Below are 11768 nucleotides of genomic sequence, written 5' to 3' on the forward strand. Positions count from 1 at the left end.
TTGGCAGGATTCCATTCTCAGGATTGCTGACTGAGCACCTCAGTTCCTAGTTGGCTGCTGGGCAGAGACCACTCTCAATTCCTTGCTACGTAGACTTCTTCAGCACAGTAGTTTGTTTTCATTAAAGTGTGAAAATCAATAAACAAGGAAGGCAAGAAGGAGAATTTACCAGTAAGATGGAAGTCCCAATCTTCTGTGATCTCACACACATACACAAATAGGCTACGATTTTTTGTTTATTTACTATGTTCTGGGTCCTGGGTTAAGCACCTTGTTTGAATTAATTGTCTTATATAATTCTCAGTATACTTTGTGGCATATGTCATTATCTTCATTATATGAAAAACATGAACTTTGGTGGCATTAAATTACTGCCTCAAGGTCAAACAATACACAGTAGAGCCAGAATTCAAAGTTAGGTCTGCAAACTCTAAAGTTCGTGCTTGTAATCACCACCATGACTGAGCTGGCCTCTTACCTGACCACTCAGATGTTCTATACTTCCACGATCACCTCCTTAAGTCCAGAGCTCCTACACTACTGATGACAATGCTTCTTTTTGGGGGGAGGTAGGTACTGGGATTGAACTCAGGGCACTCAACCACTGAGTCATCCTCAGGCCTATTTTGTATTTTATTTAGAGACAGGGTCTCACTGAGTTGCTTAGGGCCTCACCATTACTGAGACTGACTTTGAACTAGTGATCCTCCTTCCTCAGCCTCCGGAGCCACTGGGATTACAGGTGTGTACTACCAAGCCCTGGCGACGAGGGTTTCTTAGTATATCTCCCTACTCCAGGACTCTCCCTTCCAATCCTACTAGACCCCCTCTTCTTCTTTGGTACCATATTTATCCTGTGAAGTGCTGCCTCAAAATATTATCACTCTCTTCCTTTCTTATAACAGAATCACAGAACAGCAATTATCACATTTATCTTGCCAAACTTTAACTCAAGAAATAAAAAATAAAAAAACCTTGCCATCTCTCTGTTTCCTACCAAAGAATCATAGAAGGTTAGAGCTGGAAGGGATCTTGTTTTCCCATTTTATGCTACTTCTGAGATTAATCCTTCCTTAATTACTAGATGGGGATAGTAAGGGAGGAGGTGAACCAGGTTTTCAATATGCTACTTTCATAGTAAAATCACAGCAGCTGAGATGGTGTTAGAAGTGCTAAGTCTTGGTAGAATAACATATCTGGAAACATCTGGAGCAGTTTGGGGGAAGAACAGCCCCTGCACAGCAGAAATCTCTGCACATGGTTGGAGGGTAGGCTGATTCTATCAACCTGAGAACTCCTTTTCTGATAGAATCACAACTCATCATGGGAACTAGAGGATCAGAGTCTTTCTTGGGTAATCATGAAGAAGTAAAATCAACAGTGATGGATTATGTAGTAAATGAAGAGGGCAAGAGGGAAGTAGCCACGTGAGCCAGCTGGGTGGATGGTGGCACCTCTTGCGGAGGCAAGGAGATCCTGTAGGAAGGGAAGGGCAGAAGGAGAGTGGGGTTAGGCATGCTGAGTTTATAGGACTGTGGGTCCCAGGTTGGGGGTGGAGGCAGGGAAATGAAACCAAAATGGCAAAAAATTGATGGTGGTTGTGATGGGTCCAAAGGCGTTCTTTCTACTATTAGCTCTATTTTTGTGAATCCTTAAAATTTCTATGATGATGAAGAAAGTGTGAATAGGCAAAGGTATCCTTATAGCCTGGTATCCTTCCACTAAATTCCTTTCACATGGATTAGTGAGTGTACTAGTGTTCCTTGCACACCAGATATCCTCAATGAAGACATTCATGTAAAACCCTTAAGATTTCACACCAAGTATTCATGGTTATATTCATTCAACTAACAAAAAAATGAAGTCAGTCCTTCATGTATGCATCTCACCTTGCTACTGAGGATTCAAGAAGAGCATCTTCCAATCCCTGACCTTTCAGTGATTAAACCAAGGCCAGGGAAAGAGGAAATTCTAAGCCCAGAGAGTTAAAAATAGCCCAACACATTTGAGGACCATATAATTAATACCACAGAAAGAAGAGTCACAAAAATTCAATGTCAGTCAAGGCAGCTGGGGGCTGCAGTGCTCAGGTGACGCTTGTCTAGAGGATGATGGACTGGATCCTGGCCTGGAGGAGTCTGAACACTGGTCTCTCCATTTCCCACCTAAGCATCGTCACCAGAATTATAGGAATAATACTTTGAGAAATAAAAATGCTTTGAAAATATTAGTCTTTCAAACTTAAACCTATAAAATCTCAGATGTTTTAAGGAGAAGAAGCTGGCAGCGCATGTAGGAGAGATTAGAGGCAGGAGAATGTAAAGACAGGAAACCCTGTTGAGAGGGAGAATGGACAGGACGTATGTAGAAACCAGGGAGGGAAGGGCAGAGGAAGGAGCAGGTGGTGCTTTCCATGGTTTTCACTTCGGAATCATAGACTCATTTCACTGGTGGGGTTAGGCGCCCAAGAATCATCCTTTTCAAAAGCTCCCAGTGACTCTGATGTGCAGTCAGGGTTGAGAAGCACTGTTCTAAGTTTTTATAACTGGGAGAATTCTCACATTGTTGACAGGGAGAAAAACAGGCAGAAGATGATGTGAGTAGACAGATGGTGATATTGCTTGACTTACAAATTATATTGAGTTTGAGATGACTACTTAATATTCAGGAAAAAATTCACTTTAGAAATGTGGTACATTGGAAAAACACATAGGGGAGTAAACTGCAGAGAGGAAGACTGTAAAGCCATGGATCAATTCAGGGAAAGAAAGAGAAGGAAGAGAACACACCAACATTGACTGAGTGGATAGCATGGCCCAGATTCTGTTAGCTGCTTAATTTACATGGTGAGTTGTTGGGAGACCTGGAGGTTGGTGGTACATGTGGTCTAGCATATGTCATTACTGAAGAAAAATCTACTTGTTCTTGGTTAACTTAAAAATCACTAATTCTGGAGGTCACAGAGCTGGGCAATACATTATTAATCTCCGACTAGTTTTGTTGTAGATAATACTTCTGCCAAGTGAATTATGGTGATTAAGATTGCCTAGGTTACTTTTCAGGGACTTGAAGGTCCCTTTTGCTGAAAACACTAACTCTCTATTGGGCCTGCAGATGTCCAATGGGTGAAAATGCTTGACATCTTTGTCTCCATATTGCATGCATCTCCTTTGTTGCCTTAACTCTTGAGTTAGATTCTACTCAATCCTGTTGTTGATCATTTGAGAAATGTTTGCTCTTAAATTACAATCCAGGGTTAACTTGACCTAGGCTTGCCCAGCCACTCACCTCTCACTTCAAGGCACACCAGCCACCATGATAGGAAACACCAGACCATGAAAGGAGTGAAGAGGTGACACCGGACTTCCTGGAAGATCTTATGTATTCAGAAGATACATAAATATCTTCCCTTTTCTTGACTCCCCTGCACCATTATTTCTATTCTATATCTGTAAACCCTCAAACCCTAGAGTTGAGAAGTTGGTGTGAAAACAGAGCTCCCACCTCTTCATTCTTCGACCCCTGAAGAAAGCCTTTCTTTCTCCCCTACACTCCTCTCTCTGATACTGATTTCCCCATGGGATGCACTTTGGACCTGGGTTTGGTAATGATCTCATTTAATTCTAAAAATGGCCTTATGTTATGGTTTAGATGTGATGTCCCCCAAAAGCTCACATGTAAGACAATGCAAGGTTTGGAGGAGAGATGGCTGGGTTATGGCCTTAACCTAATCAGTAGATTAATCCCTGATGGGATTGACTGAGTGGTAAATGGAGACAGGTGGATTGTGACTGCAGGAAGTGATTCACTGGGGGCGTGGCTATGGAGTATGTTTTCGTATTTGGTGTGTGGAGTCGCTTTCTGCTTTCTGATCACCATTTGAGCTGCTTCCCTCTGCCACACTCTTCCTCCATGATGTTCTACCTCACCTTGAGCCCCAAGGAATGGAGGCTCCTATCTGTGGATTGTGATCTCTGAAACCATGAACCCCCAAATAAACCTTTCCTCCCCTACAGTTGTTCTAGCAGCAAAAGAGCTGACTAAAACACCTTAACAAGTAGGTAATAACAATTCCAGTTTTAAGGTAAAAGAAATTCAAAGACCCATACTCAAAGTGCTACAGTTAATACATTTAGTGAGAATTCAAAACCAGGTAACTGAGGCTGAAAGCCCATGTTTTGCTGTTGCTGACTATGAATACATGAGAGCCAAGGTAAGAAGGTGGAAGAACAATTAGCCTAGGAGACAGGAAAAGAGCAATGGTGTGCTGTATGGGGTCAAGTGGCCAACAGAGAAAGGAGGATCTCAGAGGTGCACCATGCACTCTGGCCATGTTCACGAAGCAACAGAAGGAGGAAGCTAAGAACAGCACAAGGGAAACCATGTCACACTTCCAGAGTTGTGGGAAGGATACGTGTAGACTTCTCCCTTGGAAGGAGCTGGAGCAGTAAACCAGGAAAGCCAACAAATAGGCCTACATCACAGACACCCTCAGTCTTGTTCACACAAGTTCCCTCTCAGGTTTTATTCCCATTTCCCCCATTTTCAAGATAAGGATGATTCTCAGAAGTACTACGTGAGGATTCCAGTTCAGATTATCAAAGGCCTGGCTTGTTTGCCAAACTGTGCAGAGACCTGCTCATCATATTCATACAGAGGCTAACTTAATGATTTGGAAAGGTGCAGGATATGAAAAGATGAACCTGATGGGACATCAGACAATCCACAGCGTCCTTGCCATTCAGATTTATCCTTTAAATATGTGATTCTCATAAACCATGCTACCCATATTCAAACCTTTCAACAATGCTCCCCCAAATTGCATGTACATCAAATCACTGGGAGATCTCCCTGATTCAACTGCGTTTAAGATTCCTGTCTTTAGAGATGCTGACAGTTCAGAGACCAGTATAAGCAGGGAGGCCATAGAGTTGTGGTTTGCACGCTTGCCTTCACTTTGTAATCGTTTGGGTATTAAAAAATACTGATGCCTCTTTCTACCCTCCCTGATTCACAAGACTATGGCTTAAATGGTTCATTTACACTCTGGGCTTTGAAAATCTCTACGAGGTTTCAACCAGCAGACAAGCTTGGGATCCACTATTCTGGGTTTGCAGCAGAAGAACCTGGACAGTAGGCAAGGAATGGAATCCACAGAGTGCAATCCCATGATGTCAACCAACAGGCTAATGGATGCAAGGTTAGCAGTTTCTAGAGGGAAGTGGCGGATGGGAAACTAGTTACAGTTAAGCAGTACTTCGCATTTGTGCTGCCTGGGAGCCCTGTACTGCAGATTGGGAAGCCCTCGGCCTCTCACCTGGGTACCCAGGGCTCCCGTGCGCTGATAGGACTCCGGCGCATGCGCAGCCCGCACCCTCCGCCGGGCCTTTCAGAACGTGCGCGGCCGCGGCGCAGAGGCGGAGCCTGATGCCCGCGGGGCCGCGCTCCAGGAAGTGCTCGGGGCAGCGGGTGTCTCGGGAGCGTTGCACCGCGCCCTCGGGTTCGCGGCACCTGGCCGCGCGCCTGGCCCCGTGGGCGGGGACCCGGGCGCCCTGGAGCAGCCGGCCTCGGTTGCCGAGGCGGTGTCGTCCTTGACCATCGCCGACGCGTTCGTGGCCGCGGGCGGGAGCCCCGCGCCGCCGGCGCCGCCCCGCGCGCTCCTTAGGCGGTTCATCTGCTCCTTCCCCGACTGCAGCGCCAGTTACAACAAGGCCTGGAAGCTAGACGCGCACCTGTGCAAGCACACGGGGGAGGTAACGGAACGACGGCGCGCCGGGCTCCCCGGGGCGCTCCAGCCCCGCCGCGCAGCCGCCCTGTCTCGCCGGGTGCCACAACTTTGCTGGCGTGTTCCGCCCGGGCAGCCTGGTCTTAGGTTAGGAAAGGAGCTGAAGAAGTGACAAGAAGTTCTAGGGCCGCGAGATCTTTGCCACGGCTCGCGGCTTCCTGCTCAGGCCTTTCTCCGTGTATCTTGAGCCTGCCCATCAAGCACCTTCCGGCAGTGTGTGGATACTGCACGGTTAGACAGCCCACCACACTGCAGACGGCCGCCCTCGGCACCCACTCCTATAGGGTGACGGAGGGTAACTTCCGAGAGCCCGGCGTGTGCAAGCAGCACGTGCTCATTCGTTCATGACTCGTGGAGAGAGGTCTGAACAGAACAGGCCGGGCTTTGCTGCCACGGACGAGAACTAGGCAGGAAAAAAGTAAAGGCAAGGCCTCACTGGGAGCTGAATGAGAAGGATCCAGCCGGTCAGACGTTTGAGTCAGGCAGAAAGAATGGCCGAGGAGACCTGGGGTGGAAAGCGGGTCGCTGTGATTAGGTGAGGGGATCTTTAACAGGTGAGGTCTGAGAGGCCAGTGGGGTCGCTTGTAGTTCAGAGTAGGAGTTTATTTTGAGGGCAGTGGAAGCTTTTGGAGGATGTTGGATAAAGTTGTGTGATGTGACATTTTGGGTTGCAGGTGAGGAAAACAAGACTCACAGAGTAAGGAATCGGCCCCCTTTGCCAGTTCGGGCAGAGCCAGGATTGGCAGTGCCTCAGAGGAATGCCATTGGCCAGGGCTGCATCCCTGCCTTTGCTTGTTACACCTACCCTAACTTCCAGGCCACCCCCATCATGAAATGCAGTCAAGCATTCTCATCCTCTGCTGCCTTTGAAGACTGATGGCCATCCTTGTCCCAAATTTGGGGATCCATTTAGCTAGTGCGTCCAAGTTAGAGCTTGCCTTTCCTTTTAGACCTCTGTTGTATTTTGGATATTGGTGTTGCCAGCTTTGTTACACAGGTTGGAAAACTTGAAGTCATCTGCATTGTCCCACATCTCACACACTGATTAACTGACACATACTTACTGAGTTTGCTCCTTGGTAAGCTGAGCAAGGTTCTGTGGCTGTGCCCTTGGGAGGTAATGCTGCTCACTACTTGTGCCTCCCTGTGCACTGACTTTGCTCTCAACCCTCTCACTGAGGTCTTAGGACCTCCCTCTTGGATGTCATGGTGGTGTGTGCTTTCCATAATTGGACACATGAAACTGGGGATGTGTTTTGGTTTTCCCTATAGATTCAGAATGGAATTTTGGGTGAGCAAAAGCAAGAACTAGAGGCAGTCAGCCTTCAAAAACTGGAGAGGAAGAGAATTGGGACCATGAGCACACATGGAGAGGGTGACCTGTAAATTAGGATAGATACAAGGAGCAAAGGCAGGGATGCAGGCCTCAGCTTAAGAAATTAAGGGCCTTCTGCTGAGGCATTGCCTAGCTTGGCTCTGCCAAAACCTGGGAAAGTGGGCCAATTCCTTGGCCTCCCTGAGTCTCACTTGAGGCCCTTCTCACCTCCTGGGTCCCAAATAATGGTTGCAATCAGGCTGTTTGCTTTGCCCCAGCACCTAGGAGCTCTTTGAGGTGTGAAACATTTTCCTGTAGCTGTGCTTGGCATTCTCTTTGCACAGACACTGGGCTCGTCCAGGATGGGACAGAACCCACTCCTTCCTCTGCCCTAGCTTTGGGCGACGAAATCAGGCTGCGGTGATTTGTGCAGACAGGCTGTCCTAATGCCAAAGTGATCTTTAAGAAGGAGTTGCTGGGGAAGCCTGACTCCAGTTAGAAGCAGGTCAGCAGTGCTGTGCCATGACTGGAAAGGCTGCCTGCTTATTCCAGGTGATAGCCATAGAACAAAATTCTACAGTGATGTCGTGAGAAGTCGTGGCATTTGCGCTGTGCAAGTTCATGCAGGAAAACCTGGTCTTGCCTGAGAATAGCAGGTGTTCAGCTTGCTTTCTGAGCGACATCATCTCTGGAGAGGGAATCTGACTTTTCCTACTAAACATTTTATGCTTTTAAATAAATACCTGAGTTAATCTCTAGGGCAGGATTGACATGTTTTCTTTTCTTCCTGCTAGAGACCGTTTGCTTGTGACTATGAAGGCTGTGGCAAGGCCTTCGTCAGGGACTACCATCTGAGTCGCCACCTCCTGATTCATACTGGAGAAAAACCATTTGTGTAAGTAGAGAACTGGTTTTAGGAGTGTGAAGTGTTTGGCATATACACCTGGTAAGATGATTGATTGTTAACTCTCAAGATCATGGACTGCAAAGCGGCTTTCATCTTATATGAGAGGAGAATAGGTTTTGAATGTGTGGAAGAGAGAAGGGGTTTTGCAGGTTGTTTGTGTAATAAATTTAGGAATGAGTTAATCTGAAGTTCTCGAGTTTGCATCCTCTTATTTCCCTTTAAAACATATAATGAATGGGAAATCAAGCTTGAAAAAGAGTTTGGAAACCACTAGATGGAAAACAGTTACCTGGAAAATTCTTGGCTCAGCATTGTCAGGGTCTTTGTAAGCTGCCTGGATAAGTAAGAAAGCAATGATGAAATAGGGCTCTTAATAGTTGATCTGGTATTTCTTAGAACCAAGCTTTTGCCACCACTACCATTTAAGTCTTAATTCTAGAAGTCGCTGTTTCTGGGAGGGTGGAGATACTGCCTTCCTATCTGCTACTTCAAAGCAGTGGAACTCAAATTTAGGGCACATCAGAATCACCCAAAGAGCTTATTAAAACAGATTATAGAGGGCTGGGGTGTGGCTCAGTGGTAGTGTGTGTGCTTAGCATTTGTGAGGCCCTGAGCTCGATTCCAGGCACCACCACCACCACAAAGACCAAGAAAGCCACAGACTTCAGGATCCCCTCAAGTTTGATTCAGTAGGTGCAGGATGGGGCCGGAGAATTGGCATTTCTAGCAAGTTCCTGGAAGATGCTGATCTGCTGGTCTGACTCCCACACTTTGAGAACCACTGACCAGATTGTTTACCATGAAACAAAATAGTTTTCAAAGAAGAAAGAAAAACAGAATAACCATAATTGCTGTCTGCTATATGCAGAGACTATGACAGGAATTAGCTGTATAGCAATTTTTTCAGATACTAGAATTTAATATCATAGTTTTGTTCTATGATACAATTCTTGGGGCATGAAGGTTTTCTGATGGCCTCAGTTGAATTTCTTTGAGTTTTAAGATGAAGTGAATGTGAATTGTCTCTTGTCTGTCTTCCTTAAATGATCTGAGAGAGGTGAATTCATGACATGGGACAGATGAGCCAGCCCAGGCTCTGTCCTAACAGCATGCTAGCCTGCAGGAGTGGGGCAAAGTACTGAGGATGGCTTTCGTTTCAGTCCCTGTTCAAGTGCACAGGGTGTTGTCAAAATCAGTGAACCTAAGAACAGTTAGTTTATTTTAAAATGTAGTCCACCTGGACCAGCACAGAATAACTGAAAAGGTCTGTGAAGTACTACTGCAGGGCTGGTCTTTGACCTGGAAGTTTCACCTTGGGAATTTACAAATATGCCACACCTTTAGTAAAGGTACATACAAGGTTGCACACACACTGTTGTTAGTAACAAAATGTTGACTCAATCCATATGCTCATCAGTAAGGATGGTCAAAGTACATCAACCCAATGGAATACTATACAGCTAGAAAAATGAATGAAGACATTTTCTGTGAAACCATAGGAAAAAAAATCACCAGGGCAAATTAATCAAAAAACTAATGTACACAAATCCTATATAGAGAGCTATCTTTTCGTGTGTAAAAAAGCATCTGGGACAGGAAGAAATCATTTGTGTTTACCTTTGTTTATATTGAGAAACCCTAAAAGTCACATAACAGTACTAAGAATGTCATCCATCTTGGGAGTGGTAGGGGAGTGCTGGTTGGGTAGGCACAGGCAGGGGAGGGAACACTGCAGCCACGCTCCTTTTATGCATCATGATTTCTGTAGGAAGTAACTGTATGGCCTTTTAAACCTTAAAGGGGAAGTTGGGTTTGGTCCCCCTGCACATGGAAAGGGCAGGGTCGGTGCCACTCAGTGGAACACTTGGCGCTGGTCTTCCAGCTGGCTCCATCCAGCCCTCCTTCTCTTTAGCTCCATGTCGCTGGCTCACTGGACAGTGCTGCTTGGCTGTCTCGGGTTAATTCTTCATGGCTGAATGTGCTCACAGTCTAAATTTGCTCACCTCTCCTTGGTCTCCTGCTCTTTCTTACCTGGGTAGCGAGCAGCACTGTTCGGTCACCTATGTAAAGATAAGGCAGCTCCCCGATCCTTCTGCCCCATCCCCTGCAGCCGAGGTCCTCAGGTCCTTAACTATAGCGGGCCTTCCCCTGTTGCTGTTCAGCTGTCCTGCTGCAGGCCCTCACTCCTCTGTGCTGAGTGTCTTCCTGCCTCACCTGGCCCTCTCCCTGTCACCTCAGGGGGGCTTCCCTTCCTAACACTGAAGGGTTTTGAGCTCTGCTTACATGATGAAGTCCAGGTTCCTAGTGTGTCATGCAAATGGCCAGGGCGACTTAGCCCTTTGCTGCTTTTCTTGTCCCGTTGGCTTGATTCTCGGACATGGAACTGTGGTCCAGCTGTGCTTAACTAACCAACACCCTTCACCCCTGGTGTGCCGGGCCCTTCCTGTCTCTGCCCCTGCTGTTTGGGTCCCCTCAGGATTTCCTGCCCCCATCCTCCCGTCCCACAACGTTGAGTTAGAAGCGAGTGTCAGACTGAGAGGCAGGTATGATGGGAAACCAGCACAAGGGCTTGGAAACACGGGCTCTGGCCTGGCCTGACAGAAGTATGGCCGTACAGACAGACGTTCCAGAGCTGCTTGGGCCTGCTCTCCCTGCGGTCTTCTTCTTGGGGCTGCAGCCTTGTTCCAAGATGCCTGCTGTAGCCCTAGCTGCTGCGTCAGCATCCCAGCAGGCGAGGAGGAGGAAGGAGCAAAGGTGTCTCCCCCTCCTTTGAATCACCTGGAGAGTTGAGCAACTTGGTGGAACTCTGCCACATGGCCACCTCTGATTGCAGGGGAGGCTGGACAGAGCTTTCTGCTGGCCACTGGCTCAGCCGACCCTCTGCATCCTGGCCCTGCAGCCGAGGCCGAGGGCTTTGGTGCTGTCTGGCATGGCACTCCTCCCGTGGCTTCTGTGGGCCTTGGCTCGGGACTTCCAACTGTCACAGCAACTGCCCGTCACTGTCTTTCCTCACCTGGCCCTGGGGACCCCCAGTGCCTGCTAGGAGTAATTGCTCAGCATCACCAGTTGAGTGGTAGCTGAGGCTGGGACTTGGAAAGAAGTCCTGCCTCATCAGCCAGCCTTATGAACGCTTCTCACAGGAAGCACTGTTTCTTTTTTTTTTTTTTAAACTGCACAAAGGATTTAGATCATTCAGGGCCAGGATGCCAACTCGGGGAAACTAGAATGGCTTGGTGATACGCCAGAGAGCATAATGGTTTGTGATTCTGCTCCAGGTCTCTGTTTTACCTTTAGTTAGAAGCTGAAACTAGGTGTTTTTTTTTTTGTTGTTTTTTTTTGTTGTTTTTTTTTTTTTTTTTGAGGCCTTTCTGGAAATGCAGTTTATAGTGACACTTCATGCAAAATTAAGGTTATCAGATTCTAACCTGAGACTAATTTAAGCCTGATTTGAGCCTGAGCAGGATTTATGCCTTTGGGAGGGACTAGTGTTTTTCATCTTCTCATTTTCTAGTGTATAGAGAATGTCTTATGACATTATTATTGACTTTTATTTCAAAAGTCAAACATGAAAAAGCATCTTGTTATATGGTGGTCACATCAAAGTTGAGAGGGCTGCATTAAATGGCTTAACACTTTGGAATTTTTTCCTTCTTTTTTTTTTTTTTTGATGGTGCTAGGGGTAGAACCCAGGGCTTTGTGCATATACCCCCAGCCCCACTTTGGAATTTACTATTTTATACTTTCCTTTGGAATCATTAATA

At 46.7% G+C, this 11768-nt stretch overlaps 1 protein-coding gene across 1 annotated transcript in view; it reads left to right on the forward strand.

The window, feature by feature from the left end:
• The window catches only part of Gtf3a (general transcription factor IIIA), a 30841-nt gene that overhangs the window by 13207 nt on the left and 5866 nt on the right, over positions 1 to 11768 (forward strand). The window contains exons 2-3 of the mRNA XM_047554277.1: positions 5394 to 5753; positions 7895 to 7995. Coding sequence (XP_047410233.1) covers positions 5394 to 5753; positions 7895 to 7995 — 461 coding nt within the window. The remainder of the gene's footprint in view (positions 1 to 5393; positions 5754 to 7894; positions 7996 to 11768) is intronic.

This window comes from Sciurus carolinensis, chromosome 5 (assembly GCF_902686445.1).
Source record: "Sciurus carolinensis chromosome 5, mSciCar1.2, whole genome shotgun sequence".
NCBI lineage: Eukaryota > Metazoa > Chordata > Mammalia > Rodentia > Sciuridae > Sciurus > Sciurus carolinensis.